The sequence below is a fragment of the Saccopteryx leptura genome, chromosome 1 (assembly GCF_036850995.1).
Source record: "Saccopteryx leptura isolate mSacLep1 chromosome 1, mSacLep1_pri_phased_curated, whole genome shotgun sequence".
NCBI lineage: Eukaryota > Metazoa > Chordata > Mammalia > Chiroptera > Emballonuridae > Saccopteryx > Saccopteryx leptura.
In genome coordinates this window covers 133,403,326-133,428,059 of record NC_089503.1, presented here as the reverse complement: position 1 = coordinate 133,428,059, position 24,734 = coordinate 133,403,326, and the positions used below count along the sequence as shown (strand labels likewise).

Below are 24,734 nucleotides of genomic sequence, written 5' to 3'. Positions count from 1 at the left end.
AGCCATCCCCAGCGCCCAGGCCATCTTTGCTCCAATGGAGCCTTGGCTGCGGGAGGGGAAGTGAGAGACAGAGAGGAAGGAGGGGGCGGGGGTGGAGAAGCAAATGGGCGCTTCTCCTATGTGCCCTGTCCGGGAATCGAACCCGGGTCCCCCGCATGCCAGGCCGACGCTCTACCGCTGAGCCAACCGACCAGGGCATGTTATTCTTTTTGATGGAGTCAGATAATTCTTGTAGGGGTATCTCATTTTTTTAAATTTTTGAGTCTCTTTCTTCTTCTCTCTGTTGTGCCTCAAGTTGCTTGTCTTCTATTTCACTAATCCTCTGTTCTATCTGGCCTGTTCTATTAGCTAAGCTTGTTACCTCGTTTTTCAGCTCGTGAATTGAGTTTTTCGTCTCTGTTTGATTTATTTTTATAGTTTCAATTTCCTTGGAAATATATTCTTTGTGTTCGTTGAGTTGTTTTCTGAGCTCCCTAAATTGCCTTTCTGTGTTTTCTTGTGTATCTCAGGGGATTTTTAGGATTTCTATCTTAAATTCTCTGTCATTTAGCTCCAAGGTTTCCAATATATTAAATTTTTTCTCCATAGATTTTTCCTCATCTAGCTGTGTTACCTCTCTTTCTTTTGTAGGATGGGTTTTTCTGTTTCTGCAAAAATATCATTGGGATTTTGATAGGGATTGCACTGATTTTGTAGATCACTTTGGGTAGTATTGACATTTTAACAATGTTAAGTCTTCTAATCAATTAACTTTGGATGTCTTTCCATTTGTTTATGTCTTCTTTAATTTCTTTTAGCCATGTTCTGTAGTGTACCTACCCTTGATCATCTTCAGACTGAGTTATCACAGAGCTTAGAGTTCAAAGGATCTAATAGATCAGTGGTGCCCAACCCCCGGGCCGTGCACCGGTACCGGTCCGTGGGCCATTTGGTACCAGTCCGCAGAGAAAGAATAAATAACTTACATTATTTCCGTTTTATTTATATTTAAGTCTGAACAATGTTTTATTTTTAAAAAATGACCAGATTCCCTCTGTTACATCTGTCTAAGACTCACTCTTGATGCTTGTCTTGTAAATTCTACAATTATATTTAAAAATACCGCAGTTTTTACGCCGGTTGCATAATTTTATTTTGTGCATTTATCCGTCCCACCCTAAAGGCCGGTCCGTGAAAATATTTTCTGACATTAAACCGGTCCTTGGCTCAAAAAAGGTTGGGGATGATCTGAGGCAACCTCCTCATTATCCAGGAGTAGCAGTGGAGGCCCAGAGGGCCTGAGATGTGTCAGAGGTTAGGTTTCTGTGGGAATACCCAGGAAGAGACCCTGCTTTCTGCAGAGATCTGGAAAACATTCAGTAGTAGAAAATAGCGAATGTTATTGACCTCTTCTTATATGATCAGTTGTGATAAAATCAGTATTCATAGCTTATGATTGAGGATTATTTTGAAGTATAATTTCTTAAGCTGCCTTTTAGGAAATAAGGTCCTCTTTGAGTGCATTTATGGAATGTCATTGTTAGGAGGAAGGTCATCTCCTAAAACACCTCACATTTTAGTCACTTAATGTAAAAGTAGGAATTTGTAACACCATATCCTTTCACTTTCTGATCATATGTATCTTGCTGTGATGTGCTAGGAAAAGAGGAGCTTTCTGAACTTTCAGTGAACAAACCCTAGTAGGACTCTGCACATGCTAGACGGTGTGATGACATCACATGCCCTTACTTTCTGTTACGAGCTGTCTTGCTGAGTCCCTCCTAGACCTCACTTTAGTAGAGGCACAAGAGCCATTTCCTGCAGTTACACCAGCTGCTCCTCCCAACAGCCCTGTGGCTGTGGTAACAGTGCAGTTGTCTCCCCTCACAGGGTCTGTGTGGGCGGGAGTGTGCCCTGGTTGAAGCAACAGCAGTGAGTTGGCTTTTCTTTGCAGACTGCACCCCTCCAGAGCTAAGAGCGCTGACCCCTCAGCCCAAAAGTGCTTAGTCATGGATGCGGATGATGAGGCGGTCCTGAACCTCATTGCCGAGTGTGAGTGGGACTTGAGCAACCCTCCTAGGAGTACAAGTTCCAGCCAGAAGGAGCGAGAGGATGACTTCCACAGTTCCCAAGGTACACTTCTACTTCACCTGAAGGCCCAGCAGGTCCAGCTTGCTCTGGGCACAATTGCACTTTTTAGAAAAATTACCTTTTAATATAGAATCTTCATAAAGTCTTGTATACTTATAAATATCAGCAATTTGGATTATAGAATTATAAAAGAAAAAGTCATGTATTTAAGTTGAGTATAGTCATACTGCAGGGTAGTTTAAATTGTATTATTTCTCAGATCAATTATAATTGCAGAGAGGAAGTAAAATGTTCAAGTGAACATTGGTAACTTGACCTGTGGCTAGTGGAACTGACATCTGTGTCAGCCACGAGGAGGTGTTCACTTAGCTTTAGGGAGCACTTAGAGCTCATGCTGCCATGTTAGAACTTTAAACCCAGTGAGGACACTGTGAAGTCTTCCAGGGCATGCACAAACTTCACCACTTTGCTAGGGACTGTTTTCCACTAGGACCTGTGTATAAGCTGTAGCACCATTTCTTCTTCCATTATGAGTTTCTGAGTGTTTTTCATGATGGTGACAACATATTGAAGTGTAAGTTGGGGCTTAAATCCCAGGATTCACCTGCTGGCATGAGGACATCGGCTCTTTCAGTGTCCTCGCCAACTGTTGGTATTGTCAGTCTTTCTTTTTTGGCTGTTCTTCTGGGTATGTATTAGTCTTATATTATGGTTTTCATTTGCATTTTCCTGAAGATTCATGATGAAAATCTCTTCATGTATTTACAAGCCATTTGTATATCCTCTTCTGTGAGGTTTCTACTCAAGTCTGTTCCCCTCCCTTTTTCTTCTCTTAGTATTGAGTCATGAGAGTTCTTTATGTTTTTTAATACAACCCTTTCTCGCCTGACCAGGTGGTGGAGCAGCAGATAAAGATTGGCCTGGGACACTGAGGACCTAGTTTTGAAACCCCTGAGCTGCCAGCTTGAGCATGGGATCATAGACATGACCCTGTTGTTGCTGGCTTGAGCGCAGAGGTCACTGGCTTGAAGCCCAAGGTGCTGGCTTGAGCAAGAGGTTGAGCCCCTGGTCAAGGTGCATACGAGAAAGCAATCAATGAACCACTAAGGTGCCGCAACTATGAGTTGATGCTTCTCATTTCCCTCCCTTCCTGTTTATCTGTCTTTTTGCAAAAATACAATCCTTTTTCAGATATAAGTGCTACAAATTTTCTCCCATTCTGTTGCTTGCTTTTTGTTTTCTTAACAGTGCTTTGAAGAGCAGAAGTTTTGATTTCAGTAAAGTCCAGTTTCTCAGTTTTTTTCTTTATGTGATTTGTGTTTTTCTGTGTCCTGTAAAAACATCTTTGACCCATGCTTGTGAAGATTTTCTCCTATGGACACGTAGACGTCCTGTGGTTCCGGTGTGTTCAGGTCTATGGTCCATTCTTTCTTTTCTTTTTTATTGATTGATTTTACAAAGAAAGGAGGGGAGGTGAGCAAGAAGTATCAACTCATAGTTGCTTCACTTTAGTTTTTCATTGATTGTTTGTCATATGTGCTTTGACTGGGCAAGCCCAGGGTATCGAACCTGCGACCTCAGCATTCCAGGTTGTCGCTTATCCATTGCGCAACCATGGGCCAGGCTGTGGTCCATTCTTAGAGTGGATTAGTGAATATAGCGTGAGATGGGTCAGATTGTCTCCCGCCTACTCTCACTCCTTATATCCAGTTGTGCTAATGCCATATGTTGAAAGCATTGCCTTTTTTCTCATGTAATAATCTTAGCACATTTGTTAAGTCAGTTGACCTGAGTCCCTCTCTGGATTCTGGCTGCTGTTTTATCTGTCATCAGATATGTCTTTGTACCGATACTCACTGTCCTGACTCCTCAGCTGTGTAGTGAGTGGTGAGTTGATCAGTGTCAGTCCTGTACCTGCAGTGCTGTTTGCAGTGACTGCTAGACTAACTGCAGGTTTGGCTGTTGTATTATTAACTCATTTAGTCATCTTTTTCTTATAATTGATATACTTAATAATATACAGTCTGAAGCATAAGATGTAATTTTTAATGAACTAAAACTTTGAAAATATTCTAGCCTGACTAGGCGGTGGCACAGTGGATAGAGTGTCAGGACTGGGATGCGGGGGACCCGAGTTTGAGATCCTGAGATTGCCAGCTTGAGCGTGGGCCCATCTGGTTTGAGCAAAGCTCACCAGCTTGGACCCAAGGTCACTGGCTTGAGCAAGGGGTTACTCAGTCTGCTGTAACCCCACGGTCAAGGCACATATGAGAAAGCAATCAATGAGCCACTAAGGTGTTGCAACAAAAAACTGATGATTGATGCTTCTTGTCTCTCTCTGTTCCTGTCTGTCTGTCCCTATCTATCCCTCTCTCTGACTCTCTCTCTGTCTCTGTAAAAAAAAAAAAAGTTTTAAAATGTTCTTTTATTAAATAGAATCCAGACATCTGCTGAGTCCTCACTCAGTGCAGCACCAGTGTGGGGACTCCATAAAGAAGGGCCATGACAAGAGAAAAAGCAGCTCCAGAGGGTGTTGTCCGGAAAAGAGGCTTCAGAGCCAGTACTGTGGCGAGCTCTGGCCACAGCAGGGAGACCAGCCCGAGGCTGGCCACTCCTTCGGGCCTCACGTGCACTTCCCCTCACACCCAGGTACTCTCATGCAGCTGCTAGTTCTGAGCCTCTCTGGGGAAGTTACTCAGGGGACATGGGGCTGTGTCCCCTGAGGAAGGGAGAGTCCCAGGTCCTGATAACACTAACAGAATCTCCTATAGGAACAAATTGTTGAGTCCTCTCTAATTTCCAAATTTTAGGTTTTTACTCACTTGACTCATCTTTGTTATACATAATTTTGACAAGATAACATATAATATTGGTCAGTTCATTTGTTAAAGCTATAACTTCTAGTCACTGATGGATTACCCATATGTGCCCACAAACATACACACGTGCATACACAGGCATAATAGCTCTGGGTGCTGTGCCCAAAGAACTTGGTCTGATGGGAGTCGTTTTCTCCCCTCTGTTAGACATTGAGGACTCAGCCTCCTTTTCTCAGAAGTCAAGTTTGTCAACACAGAAGACATTAAATCCTTTGCCTGCCCCTGAGAAGTACAGGAGACGGAGAATGCTGGGTGGGAGAGCGCAGGCGCCTGCAGAGCAGGAGTGGCTTAGCTGCCTGGAGGAGGGTCTGAGCAGGCAGAGCGGCTCCGAGGGCTGGAGCGAGAGCAGGAGCGAGAGGACCTTTTCTCACTTGGAGGCGTCTGAGCCTGAAGAGCAGAGGCCCCGCAGCACGGGTGGTGCCAGGGAGGTGAGTAGAGAGCCGAGGGTGGCTGGATGTTAAGAGTTGGGGGGTTGCTGCCTTTGCTAACACCGTGTCTTCTATTTTCAATAGTAATGTGATCCCAAAATAAATACAGCTCTAAATGCACTTTTCCTTAGTGTATGTCCCTCTGTTTTGCTAGAAGTGTGCTTTTAGGCATTGGGATCCAGACGCGGTGAGCTGGCTTCCTAGCTGGTCACTGCAGGTTAGATCAGAGTCTGCTTTTACAAAGGGTCTGGCTGTCATCTGTTGTTACGTTCGGTCTCTCTCGGTCTCGCTGTCCAGGTTGAGGGAGGGAAGGAAAATGGGATGTGTTCGAGCCAAGACTGCGCAGGCCTTTCCTGCTGGGGGTGGACATCGTCAGGTACAGGGCTGCACCTGGCAGATTTGCACACTTGCTTTGCAGGAAAAGTTGCTGCCTAGGGCTCCCCCTCCTCTCAGCTCTGTGCTATGGCCTCATGGTGGTTGTTGTCTTAGAGAGGGCACCACCGTGCTCCTCAGGTGGAACACAGAAATCTGAGTGACTGCACTGTTCACCTTGAGGGCCTTAGTTCTGTCACCCATGTCTGTCACCCTGGCCGAGTGTCCACATTCAACCGATAGCGGTGTTTGTGCCAAACACTGAGATGGTCTCGGCCTAAGGTTTTGGGGACAAGCAGCCAGGCCTTAGTGTTACCATGCTGTCTGGTTACAGGTGTGGGCTGTCCCACCCCAGTGTGAACTTGGGCAGAGAAGAGCTCTTGGTGGGCTTGCTCCTGAGGGAACAGGGATACATCCACCACCTACCTCTGTGCTCCCCCGTGCTCATGGGACTCATGGGGTAGGCAGTGGTGGTGGGAGGTGAGGGGTACCTTACTGAAGTGGCTTTTCCTGCCCTGGCCCAGGTTCTCCTGGCACTCAGGGTTTCACTGGCTGTTCCAGAAGTTCTTCAGTAGAAGTCCCTTTGTCTGTTAGAGAGGAGTGAGGGGTGCTGGCCGTGAAGGGTGGGGCTCTCGCTGGCCTTCTGCCTAGATCTGATTCCTGCAGACCTGGGGTCAGCCCTGTGTCCCCAACTCTGGTCATGTCCTGTGGGACAGATAGAAATTTTATCCCCTCCCTCCCTCTCCAGACACCTCACTCACAGTAAATATATCCTTTACACTTGGAAAGTGACCAGGAAAGCATGAGCTATTTCCTTTTCTTTAATAATTTTGTTTCAAATTGGTAAAATAATTTTTCTAAAGAGAAGAAAATAAAGCATCGAGGTGAGTGCCAATGATGACTGGTTGTGTTGAGGTGCCCACGGACACGTGCGCTCGGGCCCTGGGTGCAGCCTGGACATTCTGCCGGTAGCCTCTTCTGCATGTGTGACTTTATTACATTCAGGGCCTCATAGGCACCAGTGACCATGCAGGATGAGACTGGCTCTGAGGGGTGTCCCCCCCCAGGAGTCACTGTGGACTGATCAGGACAAATAAGAACAGCTACGGCTGTGGCATTCCCACAACCTTAGCCCTTAAACTGTGATTGTGGGTTTCATTAGAGCCTGCCATTGCCAAATGCAGTATAATACCTATAGTTTAGGTCACTTGCATCTTCCGTTAGCATTTCCTCCTGCTGTGAGATGTCACCCCATTCCACCATTTTGGACATTCAGGGCTCTTGTAACCTCCCATGGTCACACGTGCAGGGGGTGGGGAGGTGACTTCCACGAGTCAGCCCCTGCGGATTTGTGAACAGCCCCATTGCTGCAGTCTCCGTGGGACTAGGGTGTCGGCATGGTGCCTGGTGGGAAACGCGCACCCAGTGTTAGGAGTGTGTTTCAGGAACTGAAAGCCAGTGTTGGTTTTGTTCCCATTGCAGGTGTCTCCCACACTGCACTCAGCTGTGCTGCCTGGGAAGAAGGCCACCCTGGAGGTGGTGCTCCTGGAAGCACTCCTTGACCTGGTGGACAGGTACTGGAGTGGCTGCAAGTCCCTGCACAGCAATGAGGTGTTCCTGGGTGAGTCACGGAGGGAGTCAGCTCGTTAGCTCGTCAGCTCAGGCCGCATGCATGGGCCCACCCTTCAGGCAGCATTGTGTTAGTAGAAACTTGTTCTCCCATTGGGTCTTGGGCCCCACAGCAGCTGGGGGCTCCCCTGATGTGTGGCTTTTGGTTTTTCCAGCCACAGGTTCTGTATTCAGGGAGATGCCTCATTGCCTGGTTTTCTTGGAAGTGCCATTCACAGATTTTTGGTTGTCTTGGCCTTTTCACGTGAGGATTTGGGAAGAATAAAAGTCTGATACTGTCTTCTCCAAATTTCCTGAGAGTTTGATTAGATGCAGGATCTGGGACTTGCCGAGATTTTGCTGGAAATGACTGAGGTCCAGGAGTGGCCCCTCCCCTGAGAGGACTTTGGTTTGCTTCTGGCATGTGGGTACAGGAGCACAGTGGAGACCCCTTTACCCAGATTTCGGGTGTAAAACAGGATGCCACAACCCCAGAGGTGCAGGGGAAGGGGGAAGTCTGGGTGCAGCATCCAGTGTCCCAGTGGGAGCAGGGACTTGCCAGCTCTCTTTCTTGGCCGACCCTGGGCCCTGCCTGGAGCTGCCATCTTAGCTGCTGCCAAAGGCTTCTGAGCACTTCAGCCACTCAGCCTTATAGCCCCTCACCTTCTCCTCCTGGAATCATGATGCCTGAAAGAGCTGGAGCCCCTGGATGCTGACCCCATAAATCTGCACCCTCTCTTTAGGGCAGCAGCAGGACTGGTCTGCGCCACCAGGGTGCTGCTATTCCCGGTCATGGAGCTCCAGATGGTGTCTGCACGCAGGGCCAGCCTAGTCATGGGTGCAGTTGGGGCTGTTGAAGAGGGCGGGGGGTGCTACTGGGGCATTCAGCCAAACTGTCCTGGTCATAGCCTTCTTTTAAGGGGTACCTTTTCTCTAGAGGAAAACTTCTGCTCTCCTCTGCCTCTTGTCCTTGACTGGATGTAAAAAAGCCTGAGCAAAAGTAATTTCAATGGTGCCCATCTCCGTGCTTGTCAGAGTTTTTCAGGCATGGTCTTGTTCAAAATGTATTGAACATATTTTGATTATACCTTATCCTTTCAGCATAAATGCAATAATAATACTTGATTTTTACTCCTAGCACAGGCAAGACTTATTATGTCATCTGTTCGAGGGTTTACAGCAACTCAGGACAATTCGACAGTTGTGAGCGAAGAAATTAGCTATCTGACTGTCAAAAATAAATCTTTGCAAAATCACCTTGTTGAGCAACAGCAGCAGTATAGTGAGAAGATGAGTGAGGTGGTGGCGGAGCTCAACAACGCTCGGAAAGAGATGGTGAGTGCACCCATGTGTTTCCCTTGTTCACAGATGGGGTGATTGTTTTGACTTCACAGACCAAGAGGAGACTCTCAACTCTGCCTTCCCTTAGCTGCTGTTCGGCTGCAGCACTGGGGCTCTTCCTCTCATGCCCTTCCAGGATCACAAACCCTCCCACCAGTCCCCACAGGTGGGGACTCGAGCCTGACTTTTTGTCTCTCCCAGACTCCACGGCAACAATGATTTGCAGATGGAGGCATTGCTACTTCTCCCAGCTCTGCCTCTCCTGAGTGGCTCTCTTCTCTCCTAAGAGAGGAGGAGTGGGAGAGACACAGAGAAGAAGCCGGGCTTGAGGTGAAGTTCTGTGGCCTCATGTTCCCTGGCCCAGGCTCCCTAGACCACTGACGAGAGAGATTTCAGTTAGCTGGGTGATCCTGGGGTTCCTGCTCCTGTCCTGTTTGTACCAGCCAGCCACATGACATGAGCATCCTGTTCAACTTGAGGGAACTTCCACCTCCAGGTGGCACCCAAGGGCAGCCAGAGCCAGCACAGCTTAGCCTAGCAGCAGAGTTTAAGTCTTCTGGTTGACAGGACTACTCTTGACCTTTGTAAGACCATCATGTATAAATGTCTACATTAAAAAAGCAGAAAGATCTCAAAATCTAGATCCTCAAGGAACTAGAAAATGAACAACAAACTAAACTGAAAGTTGACAGAAGGCAGCAAATAATAAAGATCAGAGCAGAGCCTGACCAGGCGGTGGTGCAATGGATAGAGCGTCAGACTGGGATGCAGAGGACCCAGGTTCGAGACCCCGAGTTTGCCAGCTTGAGTGCGGGCTCATCTGGTTTGAGGAAAAAAAGAAAAGCTCACCAGCTTAGACCCAAGGTCTCTGGCTTGAGCAAGGGGTTACTCGGTCTGCTGTAGCCCCCTGGTCAAGGCACATATGAGAAAGCAATCAATGAACAACTAAAGTGCCACAACGAAAAACTGATGATTGATGATTCTGATCTGTCTGTGTTCCTGTCTGTCTGTCCCTATCTATCCCTTTCTTTGACTCTCTGTCTCTGTTAAAAAAAAAAGATCAGAGCAGAAACAGAGAATAGAAAAACAGTATAAAAAAATCAACAAAACTGAGTTCCATTTTTAAAAATATATACAAAATCAACAAACATTTAGCTAGACTAAAAAGAGAAGACTCAAAATGAGAAATGAAAGGAGATATTACAATGGATACCTCAGGGAAATAAAAATAAAGGATTATTATGAATTATTGTATGCAAACACATTGGGTAATGTAGAAGAAACAGATAGTCTTAGAAACATATAGTCTACCAACATTATATCAAGAAGAAATGAAACCTGAACAGACCAATATCAAATAAGGGGATTGAGCAATAATCCAAAACCTCTGCCAAAATGAAAAAGCCCAGGACCAGATGGCTTCATGGCTGAGTTCTATCAAGCATTCAAAGAAAAATGAGGAGAGGAGGACAAGATGGCGATGGAATAGGCGGACATACAAACCTCCACCTCCCAGAAATAAAGTGGATTACAAACTAGTTTTAAGAACCATCATCTGGAAAAACCAACTTTGGACTAATCTAAGAGGACTCTTCAAACAAGGAACACTGAAGAAGCCACACTGAGACTGGTAGGAAAAGCGGAAACGCGGAGAGGACTGCCCAGCTCCCTGGAGCGAACGACAGCCAGGAGAGAATCCCGTGGCGGGAAGTGAGTTTAGCCGAGAGAGGAGGGTCCTGAGTCCCAGGAACAAAGCCCCAGCCTGCAGCCCCAGAGCCTAGAAGAGGCGTATGGACAGTATTTAGCTGGAAACAAGATAGGATACAGTTTGTGAGAAAGAGACTGATTTCTCAGACCCAGGATTCTTCTTAAAGGGACCACACAGAAAACCTCTCTCACAACCACTCACCCTGGGCTCTGGGGGATGGGGAGAGAGGAGAGGACTGGAGTAGCAGGAAGAGAGAGTGTAATCTAGGAGGCACAGGAAGAAACACTTTGAGGGACAGCCACCCTAACCCCTGGGATGAGTCACTCCCCGAATCTGAAGTGAATAGTTCCCCTGGAAACAGCAATACCAGCAAAGGGAAGAAGGACACCAGCCAAACAACTCTCCCGCGGCACTCAGAGCAGAGACGCTTAGAAGGAGGGAGCTTTCAGGACTACAGTAGTGAGTCTTAGGGTCTGAGCTGCAGCGCCCCCACCCACACGGCTGAGGGCTCGCCCAAGGGCGGGCGGTGGCGGGATGCGGAAGCGCGGTTCTGTCGGCAAGGGCGGAAGCCGGCTGGCCACCACTGAGGCCCAGGTGTGAGCTCAGTCTTGCCTGGCTGGGGAGGAGGGGACATGCAAAAGTGGTCAAGCCCAGCTATGGACCGCCTGCAATCCAGCCTGCGGGGGAAGGGCAGGAGTCCCGGAAGGGTCAAAGACCCTCCCTAGAGCAAGGGTGCAGGAGCACAGCCTTGCCCTGCCCACAGAACTGAGGCTTGTGGCCTGACTTGGGAGCCGGCTCCTCCCGTGTGGGTGGAGCCAAAAGCCCAGAATAGGCGGAGTCCCACTACTAAGTGCGCCCAGCCTGTAGATCCAAGGCTTGCAGCTGTCCCATGAGCGGGCTCCTCCTGAAGGGGTGGAGCAAAAGCCCAGAATCAGGCGGAGACCTGCAGCTGAGCAAAGGTACTCACCCCAGCCCTCAGGGCCAAGCCTAATGCCACCCATGGGGGCGGGGTGAAGGCCAAGGCCACCCTAGCACGTGATCACAGCCACTCCTGTGAAGGAGAGGTGGAAACCACAGCAACAGCCCCAGTGGGCAGGCACCAGCAATGCCCATACCCGAACACTCTAGACAGCAACAGCAGAGGGTGTGGTGGGCCTGCAGACAGACCACACCTAGGGAACACAGAGGCCACACCCAGTGGACTCCAGTGGCCAAAATCTTTTTTTACACAGACAAAATGAGAAGGCAGAGAAATGCAACACAAATGAATCAAGAGAAATCCCCAGAAAAGGACCTGAAGGAGTCAGATATAACCAAATTACCAGACACAGAGTTTAAAATAATGATTGTTAGGGTGCTCAAAGATATGAGAACAACAATAGATGGTCATTACGAACACCTAAATAAAGAGATAGCAAATATAAAAAAGGACATTGAAATAATAAAAAAGAATCAGTCAGAAATGGCAAATACAATATCAGAAATGAAGAACACAATGGAAGGAATTAAAAGCAGGATGGATGAAGCTGAGATCGAATCAGCAAGTTACAGGACAAGATAAATGAAGGCACGGAAGCAGAGCAGAAAAAAGAAAAGAGACTCAAAAAGTCTGAGGAAACTCTTAGAGAGCTCTGTGACAACATGAAGAGAAATAACATCTGCATCATGGGGGTTCCTGAAGAAGAAGAGAAAGAACAAGGGATAGAGACTCAAACATATCATAGCTGAAAACTTCCCTCAATTAAGTCAGGAAAACGTCTCACAAGTTCAAGAAGCACAGAGAACTCCATTAAAGAGAAACCCAAAGAAATCTACACCAAGACACATAATTAAAATACCAAAGCCAAGTGACTATCACCTACAAAGGAGCCCCCATAAGGATGACTTCCGACTTCTCAACAGAAACACTTGAGGTCAGAAGGGAATGGCAAGAAATATTCAAAGTAATGCAGAACAAGAGCCTACAACCAAGACTACTTTATCCAGCAAGGCTATCGTTTAAAATTGAGGGAGAAATAAAAAGCTTTCCAGACAAAAAAAAACTCAAGGAATTCACTACAACCAAACCAAGGCTGCAAGAGATGCTAAGGGGCCTGTTGTAAACAGATCAAAGGAGAAAAAGAATATAGCAAAAGAGGAATACAGTTTTAAAGAATAAAATGGCAATAAACAACTACATATCAATAATAACCTTAAATGTAAATGGATTAAATGATCTGATCAAAAGACATAGGGTAGCTGTGTGGATAAGAAAACAGGACCCATACATATGCTGTCTACAAGACACACACCTAAAACAAAAGATGCACATAAACTGAAGATAAATGGATGGAAAAAATATTTCACGCAAATGGAAATGAATAAAAAGCTGGAGTAGCAATACTTATTTCAGACAAAATGTACTTTAAAACTAAGACTATAGTAAGAGATAAAGAAGGCCACTACATAATGATAAAGGGAGCAATCTAACAGGAATATGTAACTGTTATAAATATCTACACACCTAATATAGGAGCACCTAAATATATAAAGCAGACTTTCATGGATTTAAAGGGTGAGATCAACAGCAATGCTATAATAGTAGGGGATTTCAATACCCCACTAACATCACTAGATAGATCCTCAAGAAAGAAAATTAAGAAAGAAACAGCAGACTTAAAAGACATACTAGATCAACACGATTTAATAGATATCTTCAGAACCTTTCACCCTGAAGCAGCAGAATATACATTCTTTTCAAGTGCTCATGCTACATTCTCCGGATAGACCGCATGTTAGGGCACAAAAGTGGTCTCAACAAATTTAAGAAGATTGAAATCATATTGAGCCCTTTCTCTGATCACAATGGCATGAAACTAGAAATCAACTACAACAGAAAAATTGAAAAATACTCAAACACTTGGAAACTAAATAGCATGTTATTAAATAATGAATGGGTTAACAATGAGATCAAAGAAGAAATTAAAAAATTCCTAAAAACGAACAATAACGAGCATACATCAACTCAAAATTGATGAGACACAGCAAAAGCAGTCCTGAGAGGGAAGTTCATAGCATTACAGGCATACCTCAAGAAGCTAGAAAAAGCTCAAATAAACAACTTGACCCTGCATCTAAAAGAACTAGAAAAAGAACAACAAGTAAAGCCCAGAGGTAGTAGAAGGAAGGAAATAATAAAGATCAGAGCAGAAATAAATGACACAGAGGCTAAAGAAACAATACAGAGGGTCAATGAAACCAGGAGCTGGTTCTTTGAAAAGGTAAACAAGATCAATGAACCTTTAACCAAACTCATCAAAAAAAAAAGAGAGAGGACTCAAATAAATAAAATTAGAAATTGGAGTGGAGAAATAACAACTGACAAAACAAATACAAAATATTGTAAGAAAATGCTATGAAGAACTGTACACCAAAAAACTAGACAACCTAGATGAAATGGACAAATTCCTTGAAACATATAATCTTCCAAAAATTAATCTGGAAGAACCAGAAAACCTAAACAGACCAATTACAACAAATGAGATTGAAACAGTTATGAAAAAACTCTCAAAACAGAAAAGTCCTGGGCCAGATGGCTTCACAAATGAATTCTACCAAATATTCAAAGAAGAACTAACTACTATCCTTCTCAAGCTATTTCAAAAAATTTAAGAGGAGCCCTGGCCGGTTGGCTCAGTGGTAGAGCATCAGCCTGGCATGCAGGAGTCCTGGGTTCGATTCATAGCCAAGGCACACTGGAGAAGCGCCCATCTGCTTCTCCACCCCTCCCCCTCTTATTTCCTCTCTGTCTCTCTCTTCCCCTCCTGTAGCCGAGGCTCCACTGGAGCAAAGTTGGCCCGGGTGCTGAGGATGGCCCAATGACCTCTGCCTTAGGTGCTAGAATGGCTCTGTTCGCAACAGAGCAACACCCCAGATGGGCAGAGCATCGCCCCCTGGTGGGCATGCTGGGTGGATCCCAGTCGGGTGCATGTGGGAGTCTGTCTGACTGCCTCCCGTTTCCAACTTCAGAAAAATCCAAAAAAAATAAAAAATTTAAGAGGAAGGAAGACTTCCAAGCTCCTTTTATGAGGCGAGTATAATTCTGATTCCAAAACCAGGCAAAGACAACACAAAGAAAGAAAATTATAGGCCAGTATCCCTGATGAATTTAGATGCTAAAATCCTCAACAAAATATTAGCAAACCGGGTCCAGCAATATATGAAAAAAATCATACACCATGATCAAGTGGGATTTATTCTTGGGAGGCAAGGCTGGTACAATATTTGCAAATCAATCAATGCGATCCATCACATAAACAAAAGGAAGGAGAAAAACCACATGATAATTTCAATAGATGCAGAAAAAGCATTTGATATAAGACAGCACGCATTCATGATCAAAACTCTCAGCAAAGTGGGAATACAGGGAACATACCTCAACATGATAAAGGCCATCTATGACAAACCCACAGCCAACATCATACTCAATGGGCAAAAATTAAAAGCAATCCCCTTAAGATCAGGAAAAAGGCAGGGGTGCCCCCTTTCACCACTCTTATTCAACATAGTTCTAGAAGTCCTAACCACACCAGTCAGTCAAGAAAAAGAAATAGAAGGCTTCCAAATTGGTAAAGACGTAAAACTATCATTATTTGCAGATGATATGATATTGTATATAGAAAACCCTAAAGTCTCAGTCAAAAAACTACTAGACCTGATAAATGAATTCAGCAAGGTGGCAGGATATAAAATTAATACTCAATAATCAGAGGCATTTTTATACACTAATAATGAACTGACAGAAAGAAAAATTAAGGAAGCAATCCCCTTCACTATTGCAACCAAAAAAATAAAGTACCTAGGAATAAATTTAACCAGGGAGACTAAAGATTTGTACTTGGAAAATTATAAACTATTGATAAAAGAAATCAGGGAAGATACAAACAAGTGGAAGCATATACCGTGCTTATGGTTAGGAAGAATAAATATCATTAAAATGTGTATATTATCCAAAGCAATTTATAAATTCAATGCAATACCAGTTAAAATACCAATGACTTACTTCAAAGATGTACTCCAAAAATTTATATGGAACCAAAAAAGAACACGAATAGCCTCAGCAATCTTGAAAAGGAAGAATAAAGTAGGAGGTATCACACTTCCAGATATCAAGTTATACTACAAGGCCATTGTACTCAAAACAGCCTGGTACTGGCATAAGAACAGGCATATAGATCAATGGAACAGAAATGAGAACCCAGAAATAAACCCACACTTTTATGGACAACTGATATTTGACAAAGGAGGTAAGAGCATACATTGGAGTAAAGACAGCCTCTTCAACAAATGGTGTTGGGAAAATTGGACAGCTGCCTGCAAAAAAATGAAACTAGACCACCAACTTACACCACTCACAAAAATAAACTCAAAATGGATAAAAGACTTAAATGTAAGCTGTAAAACCATAAGCGTCTTAGAAGAAAACATAGACAGTAAGCTCTCTGACATCTCTCGCAGCAATATATTTGCCGATTTATCTCCACGAGCAAGTGAAATAAAAGACAGGATAAACAAATGGAACTATATCAAACTAAAAAGGTTTTGCACGGCTAAAGATGACAAGAAAATAATAAAAAGACAAACTACACAATGGGAGGATATATTTGACAATATGCCTGATAAGGACTTAATAACCAAAATTTATAAAGAACTTGTAAAACTCAAACCAGGAAGACAAACAATCCAATCAAAAAATGGGTGAAAGAAATGTATAGACACTTCTCCAAAGAGGACATACATATGGCCAATAGGCATATGAAAAAATGCTCAACATCACTAATCATTAGAGAAATGTAAATTAAAACCGCAAGGGGATATCACCTCACACCAGTCTGAAAGGCGCTCATCAACAAAACAATACAGAGTAAGTGCTGGTGAGGATGTGGAGAAAAGGGAACCCTCCTGCACTGCTGGTGGGAATGCAGACTGGTGTAGTCACTGTGGAAAACAGTATGGAGATTCCTCAAGAAATTAAAAATTGAACTGCCTTTTGACCCAGCTATAGCACTTGTAGGAATATGCCCCCAAAACACCATAGCACTCTTTGAGAAGAAGAAATGCACCCCCATGTTTATGGCAGCATTGTTCACAATAGTGAAGATCTGGAAATAGCCCAAGTGTCTGTCAGTGGACGAGTGGATTAAAAAGCTTTGGTACATATATACTATGGAATACTACTCAGCCATAAGAAATGATGACATCGGATCATTTACAACAACATGGATGGACCTTGATAACATTATACTGAGCGAAATAAGTAAATCAGAAAAAACTAAGAACTATATGATTGCATACATAGGTGGGACATAAAAATGAGACTCAGAGACATGGACAAGAGTGTGGGGGTTACAGGGTGGGGGGGAGGAGAGGGATGGGCTTGGGGGAAGGGTGGGGCACCAAGAAGACCAGATAGAAGGTGGCAGAGGACAGTTGGACTTTGGGTGATGGGGATGCAGCATAATCAAATGTCAAAATAACCTAGAGATGTTTTCTCTGAACATATGTACCCTGGTTTATCGATGTCACCCCATTATAATTAATTTAAAAAGAAAACAGACTATACTTGCAAATTTGTTTTTATAGAGACTAATTTTATAGAAAAACTAATTAAAGTAACCTGATATTATTTTTTAAAAAATGAGTACTGATTCTTCTTAAACTGTTCCAAAAAATAGAAGTAGAGGGAACAGTTTCACACTCATTTTATGAAGCAAGCAGCATCACCTGACATCAAAGCCAGACAAAGATACCACAAGAAAGAAAACTATAGGCCAGTATTATTGATGAGCATAGAGTAAAAACCCTCTAAAATACTAGCAGACTGAATTCAACATCACATCAAGAAGATTATATACACTGTGATCAAGTTGGATTTCCCCCTGGAATACAAGTCCTCTCAACATATGCAAATTAATATACCATATTAACAGATTAGAAGATAAAAACTACACAGTCATCTCAAAGGTGAAGAAGATAAAGCATTTGACAAAGTTCAGCATTCATTCATGATAAAAGAACAACAACACATAAAAACCCCACACAAAGTAGGTATAAAAGAAAATTTCCTCAACACATAAAAGGCCATTTATGTAAAGCCACAGCTAATATGATCAGTAGAGGAAAACTGAAGGCTTTTCCTCTGAGATCCAGTGCAAGACAAGGATGCCCATTCTGAAAACCTCTATTTATCGTAGCATGGGAAGTACTAGCCAGAGCAAGCAAACGAAAAAGAAAAGGTATCTAAATTGGATAGGAAGAAGTAAAATTCTATTTGCAGGTGACTTGGTTATTCATGTAGAAAACCCTAAAGACTACTCTCTCACTCTCTTTCACTCTCTTTCTCTCTCTCTCTCTCTCTCTCTCTCACACACACACACACGCGCGCGCACACACACACACCAAGAAGCCTGTTAGAACTAATAAATTCTGGGAAATTGTAGGATGTAAAACCAACATAACAAAAATCAATTGCATTTCTTTATACCAACAATTATCCAAAAGAAACCAAGGAAATAATCTCAATTATAATGGCATCAAAAAGAATAAAATATTGGGAATAAATTTAACCGTGGAGTTTAAAGATCTTACACTGAAAACTTTATAATGAAAGATAATTGAAGTCAGAAATGAATGGAAGAATATCCTGCATTTATGGTTTGGAAGTTTAATATCAAAATGTCCATACTACCCAAATCAATGTACAAAATAAATAATCTTTATAAAAATTTCAATGGCATTTTTTACAGAAATAGAAAAAGTAATTCTAAAATTCATGTAATTATATTTCTTTTAAATTATATTATTCTAGTCCCAGAGAAGGCCTCAAATAGCCAAAGAAACCAGTCTTGAGGAACAGTTGTAGTATCACACTTCCTAGAAGGAAACATAGGAAAAAGCTACTTGACATGCACCTGGAAATGACTTTTGGCTATGACACCAAAATTGCAGACAACAAAGGCAAAACTAAACTAATGGGACTGCATCAAACTAAAAACCTCCTGCACAGCAAAGGAAACAATCGGTAGAATAAAAAGGCAACCTATATAAAATAGAAAATATTTGTAAATCATATATCTGATAAGGCTTTAATATCCGGGATATACATAGAAAGAAGTCACACAGCTCCACAGAAAAAAAAAAAAAAAAAAAAAAAAGCCACATTTAAAAATGGGCAGACATTTTCCCAAAAAGGACATACAAATGGCCAACAAGTACATGAAAAGGTGCTAAACATTACTAATCATCAAGGAAATGGATATTAAAACCACAATGAGACACCACCTCACACCTGTTAGAATGTCTATCATCAATAAATTGACAAATAACAAGTGCTGGTAAGGATGTTGGGAAAGGGAACCCTCATGCACTGATAGTAATGTAAACTGGTGCAGCCACCGTGGAAAACAGTATGGAGTCTAATCAAAAATTAAAAATAGATTGGCTATACGATCCAGCAATCCCACTTTTGGATGGATACCCATAAGAAATAAAATTATATCACAAAGATCTCTGTACCCCCATTTCATTGCAACATTATTTATGGTAGCCATGGTATGGAAGCAGTCTGTGTTAATTGGGGGAGTGGATAGGAATTGTGTATTCAACAGAACATTATTTATTTAGCCATAAAAAGAAGGAAATCCTGTCATTTGTAGCCTAAGTGCACAGTGTTTATAAAGTCTACAGTTGTGTACAGGAATGTCCTAGGCCTTCATGTCATTCACTAACCCACCAGAGCCACTTCCAGTCCTGCGGGCTCTGTTCATGGAGAATGCCCTACACATGTGTGCCCTTTTTTTTAGCTTTTATAATGTATTTACTGGACCTTTTCTGTGTTGAGGTATGTTTAGACACACAGATGCTACCATGAGTAAGAGTTGCTTGTGTTATTCAGTACAGAAACATGCTGCACTGGCTTGCCGAGGAGCATTGGGCAGTGCCACATAGCCTAGGTGGGAGGTTTGTGTACGTGCCTCTATGATGTTTGCAAAATGATGAAATGGCCTGATGACACATTTCTCAGCATTTATCCCCGTCAAGTGACACATGACTGTACTACTTTTCACATTGTGACTCAGCAATTCTGATATATAAAGGGAAACTAATACCTGTGGTTATTTCAAATGGGTTCTATTTAATTTTCTGTATGTATTTTGTTGAATTTAATTTCTCTTTTTTAATTGTATTGTTCTGTGTCCTTAGGATGATTTGAGGCAGCATTTAGACAAATCTGTGGAGGAGAATAGTAGCTTAAAGTCTCTTTTGTCCAACATGAAAAAAGAAATAAAAAATGCAGACACTTCAGCTGCGTTAAATTTGCAAATCACTGGTGAGTCTATGGTTGTTTGGTAACACTAGTTGGTGAAATGTTAAGTGTTCAAATACTCAGGGAAACCTCATTTTAAATTATTCACAGAATTCAGACCCAGCAAATACTGTAAAATGAGTGCTGGCCACTCCTTGGTTATTCTGTGAGTTGTCTTGACCCATGAGTGATGCGCACGCTTGCCCGCAGCACGCCCAGGTGTATGTGAAAGGAGGCTGTGCCTGAGCTGAGGGAGAGGCGCCTCCGCTGTGGGCTGTGGGGTCCTCACTGCTCCGATGCTTTGACTTCTTAGGAGCTTGGGAATCTACTTATCGCTGTTGCACTGTGGACTGTGTTGCCAACCTGTCTGCCCCTTGCTGTGTGCAGGGTGATAGCACTTCTCTCAGCCTTGTCTGTCCCCAGCAGGCACAGTGGTCCTTCTCCTTGATCGCTGTACCTTCCAGACCCAGATCACTTTCATCTCCCTCTCTTCATTTTTAATTCTGTTTTGCCATTTTACAAAGGTACGCTCTTGGTATTTCAGGTTCAGGTATGGGGCTTTAGACTGAGGAGTGGCAGTGTGTCTGTTTTCCATGGTAACCTTCTCTGGGTAAAGTGGATCTCGTGGGAAGGACAGGTTGAGCATCTTTTCCCATTCTCACATCTCAGGTTCTTATTGCCTCTGTCCCAAGTACTCACTGTGGCCTCTGTCACAGTGAGTAGCCATAGAGAGTTGAATGTAGCCATAGAGAGTTGAATGTAGCCATAGAGAGTTGCCCTGGTCTGTCTTTGCCCGTTGTGTTTATTGGGCACGTTTATTGAGTGGTAGGAGTTGTTTACAATCTTTTTTATTTTTATTTAAAAACTTCTCCCTTTTTACCTTCTGTTTCTTTGAGATATCATTGTTGTGTTCACTGCTCTTTGGTTCCTTCTAGTTCAGCCTTCATTTTGTGTTCTTGCCTGATTTCAGTCACCTCCTTTCTGACATTCTCTGATTTTTGTGGTTCATTCTGAAGCGGTTGGTTGTGGTTTTGATTTGTTCTGGGTGTGGCTTTCGTTGTCTGAAGGGCTGCTGCTGTTCTCATACAGTAACTTGTGTGGGGTTTGACCTCAGCACGTCTCTATTATTCATTGACATATGAAGTTTGTTTTCCTGAGTTCCTAGAAGAAGCAGGGCAGGCAGTTTCTCTAACTTCACATATAAATATGGTGGCCTCCTTTGGCCCTGCTCCCTCCCCACTTCTCTCTGCTGTCCTGTCTACTTCGAACCAGCTGTTTCTCTGTGAAATGGCCTGTTCCAGCAGGGTCCAGGCAGGTCGCCCTCAAGGGGTCATAGGTTGCTCCAGCCCCTTCAGACTACAGAGGACCTTCTGCATTTGCCTCATTAGAGGAGGCTGAACCCATCTCATGCCAGCCCTGGTTCCCTAGCTGGCCTGCAAGGATTTTCCATGAAAAGGGACACTTGGGGGTGCTGTTGTCCTCAGGCCTGCCAGCTGCCCTACTGCTGAGTGCTGCACCCACACAGAGGTGGAGACCATGTAGGGCTGTGGCTGTCTTGTGTTTGGGGTCTTGAGGCTACTTTATCACCAGGTGCTGTAACATTGTCTGCGGGGTTCCAGTCTTGTCATCTAATCACTCTTGGTGTTGACTGATGGGTTCTGGGAAAGCTGACCCGTGCCATCACTGCCCTCTTCCCTGATGCGCTTTCGGCAGGATGCCAGCTGCCGCTGCTTCTGCGCCACCCGTACCTCGGCCCCTCACCCCTCTAGGGAGGTTTGGGTAGACAGATTCTGAGTAGGGTTTTCTTGTCTGAGTGTAGGAGGACGTCCCTGCATCGCTGAGGCAGTCGTGAGAAGGACCCTTTGCCCGTCACCTGCCCGTGCTGCCTTTCTCCTTGTCTCTGGCGTTGTGTTTTGCAGTGGCGTGTCTATATGTGGAGTTATTTCTATCCTGGTTTTGGATTTAGGAGCCAATAAATACTATATTTCTTCTCCCTGCCATCAACAAGAAGGAAACCCAGAGAGAGGCAATAGTCATATACGTGGAATGCAAACACATGCTGTCACTGATGGACATGGGACCAGCGTGCACTCAGAGACCTGCAGCCACCAAGGGCTTCCAGTCGCTTCTCCTCAGAGCTGCTAGCCCTCCCCTCAGCAGAGCTTGCTGCTCTGTGGAAGACACCCTGAGGCGCTCTGCTGCTAGCAGGCAGGCCCACGCAGGGGTCCCACCTGGCACCAGGCCCATCTCTGCCATCACTCTGCTCTCCACACAGGACTGTGGCTCCTCGGGGATGTCTGCAGGGCAGATTCCCACAGTGTCAACCCTGAGGAGGGAGCCACAGCTGGGCCCTGGGGCAGAAACGCTGGATTACTCCGTCTCTGAATTGCTTTAAAAAATTGACCTTTTCTAAATTCTTTTTCTTGTGTCCCAGGTCTAGTTTAAACTCAGAATTGTTTTAGTTTTCCAGACATATAAATTAGTTTCATTAAATAATGCTGCTTGCCTGACCAGGCGGTGGCGCAGTGGATAGAGCGTCAGACTGGGATGCAGAAGACCTAGGTTCGAGACCCTGAGGTCGCCAGCTTGAGCCCAGCTCATCTGGTTTGAGCAAAAGCTCACCAGCTTGAGCCCAAGGTCGCTGGCTCGAGCAAGGGGTTACTCGATCTGCTGAAGGCCCGTGGTCAAGGCACATATGGGAAAGCAATCAATGAACAACTAAAGTGTTGATTGATGCTTCTCATCTCTCCGTTCCTGTCTCTCTGTCCCTGTCTATCCCTCTCTCTGATTCTCTCTCTGTCTCTGTAAAAAAAAAAAAAAAATGCTGCTTATTTTCTTTTTTAGGGCTTCAAACAAACGTGAAGAGGCTTTCTGATGAGATTGTGGAGTTGAAGCAGCACCTGGAGCACTATGACAAGGTCCAGCAGCTCACGCAGATGCTGCAGGAGAGCCACAGGTGCCTGTGTGGGGAGGGCTGGGTGCCGGGGCGCAGAGGCTCGGGCTGCAGGGGCCGAGGCCTGGTGCGCAGGAGCAGGGCCGCTGGTGTCCCGCTGTGCTGACTTGGCACTAACATGAGCTCCCTCTTCTTAATGAAAAGCGAGTCTCTGTCATGCTCTGAGAGGTGAGGGACACGTGAGCAGTGGTGAGCAATGATGCAGGCCATGTCTCCTGAGAGGTGAGGCTGAGCTGAGACTAGATGGGGTAGCGGAAGAAAGGGAAGTGAAACAGTCACAGTGCTGAGAAGTGCAGGCATGGGAAGATCACTTCCTGGAGCCTGACGGCCACAGGGCCTGTGGCGTTGACACCGTGAGATTCCTATGGACAGAGCAGGGGGCAGAGCATCTAGTGCAGTGCCCTGGGTTTACAGGGGCTTGTTCACTCTGAACCTCTGCCTGGTCAGTGGCTGTCGCAGTGGGCCAAGCAAACAGGGCTGCCACCTGCACAAGGAGTTTGTCAGTGGGGAGACCTTAGTGAAGATAATGGCCCTGCTTTTGCCTATTTCTTGTGATGCCACAAATGTGCTTGAGTCATTGCTGACTGGGTGAGCAGGCCAATTTGGCAAAATACAGCACCACTTCCTGAAATCCCCTATATAATTGAAAATGGTTAACAATATTTTAAAAAATCAAGACTTTTCAATTGTACTGTTATAATATCAGGGTTTTAAAGAGTGTCCTTTATATTTGACTGGAAATTAGAAATACTTCAGTGTTTGGGTCCTTTCTAGAGTTAGAACATTGATTTGTCAGCCATAGACTATGATGTTCTTTCAATGAACCACGCATGGCTGGAGCATTGAGGGACCCGTCTACTCACATTGAGTCATGGATCCATTTCATAGGTGCTGGGCGGTACCTGCAGGGTAGTGTGGTGGCTGAGGGGTTGAGTCAGACCTGGTCCTACCTGATCTGGAGGCAAGGGGCAGATGGGCGGTTGCCAGAAGGGAGCAGGAGGGGACAGTTGTACAGGCTTGGGTATGGCTGGGGTGTGTGGGGTCAGTGTGCAGGCTTGGCAGGTGAGGGAGGGTGCTGGTGGACAGGACAGCAGCAGAGCCAGGACGTGGCTGCCCTGTGTTCCCCCCAGTTCCCTGGTCAGCACCAACGAGCACCTCCTGCAGGAGCTGGCCCAGGTGCGGGCTCAGCACAGCGCTGAGGTGGAGCAGCTGCACTGGAGCTACAAGGAGCTCAAGAAGACCATGGCCCTGTTCCCGCTCAGCAGCGCCCACATCGGTGGCTGCTCTTAAACCTGACCTTTGAAGTCGTGCATGTGTGTATTCTTTACCTGGTGTACTTGTTGATGTCTCTTCTGTTTGCAGTTATCCTATAAATTCTTAAGTGTAGTCAGGGCCCACAGCTTAGTTTTCTAAAACATTCTAAAAAGACAGGATTAATCCAAGCCCTTTCGCATGTTTTGAGGCAAAGCACATTGAAATATTTTAAGATACATCATTAATATTAAGATAAAGAAAATGCAGTATTTTTCTGTCTAATATAAAAGAGAACTATGTATGATGATTAAAGAAAATAATTTCTTATATAACAAGCAATCCTTATTTAATAAATGAATATGTTCTAAAAAGTGGCTCTTTATAAATTATAACTGATTTTAATATGGAATTCTTTTATAAAACAAGCTATGCACCATGGTTGGTGAGCAGAAACAAGTAAGTTCCAGGACTTAATAAAGGTAACATTTATAGTGTGGGGAACATTTTAAAATGTTGTTTTGTGATAAGTTCTGGCTCTTTTTTCCTTACAATGTATTTCTGAAAATTATGTCATAATAGAGCATAAGTTAGATTTTTTAGTTTCAAAACTTTATATCTTATGTAATTCTTTCTTTGGTAAAACAGTAAGTTTTTAGAGAAATATTTAATTGATTTAGGAAGAGAAACAGGCCTCAGAGAAGACCTGTGTGTAGCTATGTATGTCAAAGCTGTATCACTGGGCAGTGAGAGGTGTGTCGGGTCTCCCCCTTAGGGAGGG

General features: G+C 44.3%; 1 protein-coding gene across 1 annotated transcript in view; it reads left to right on the top strand.

The window, feature by feature from the left end:
* Positions 1–24,405, top strand: part of CEP72 (centrosomal protein 72) — a 44,851-nt gene extending 20,446 nt beyond the window's left edge. The window contains exons 7-14 of the mRNA XM_066375162.1: positions 1,934–2,112; positions 4,507–4,719; positions 5,097–5,377; positions 7,232–7,370; positions 8,496–8,692; positions 19,647–19,773; positions 22,594–22,705; positions 23,833–24,405. Of these exons, the coding sequence (XP_066231259.1) occupies positions 1,934–2,112; positions 4,507–4,719; positions 5,097–5,377; positions 7,232–7,370; positions 8,496–8,692; positions 19,647–19,773; positions 22,594–22,705; positions 23,833–23,992 (1,408 nt within the window). The 3' untranslated portion in view covers positions 23,993–24,405. The remainder of the gene's footprint in view (positions 1–1,933; positions 2,113–4,506; positions 4,720–5,096; positions 5,378–7,231; positions 7,371–8,495; positions 8,693–19,646; positions 19,774–22,593; positions 22,706–23,832) is intronic.
* The last annotated feature ends 329 nt before the right edge of the window (positions 24,406–24,734 follow it).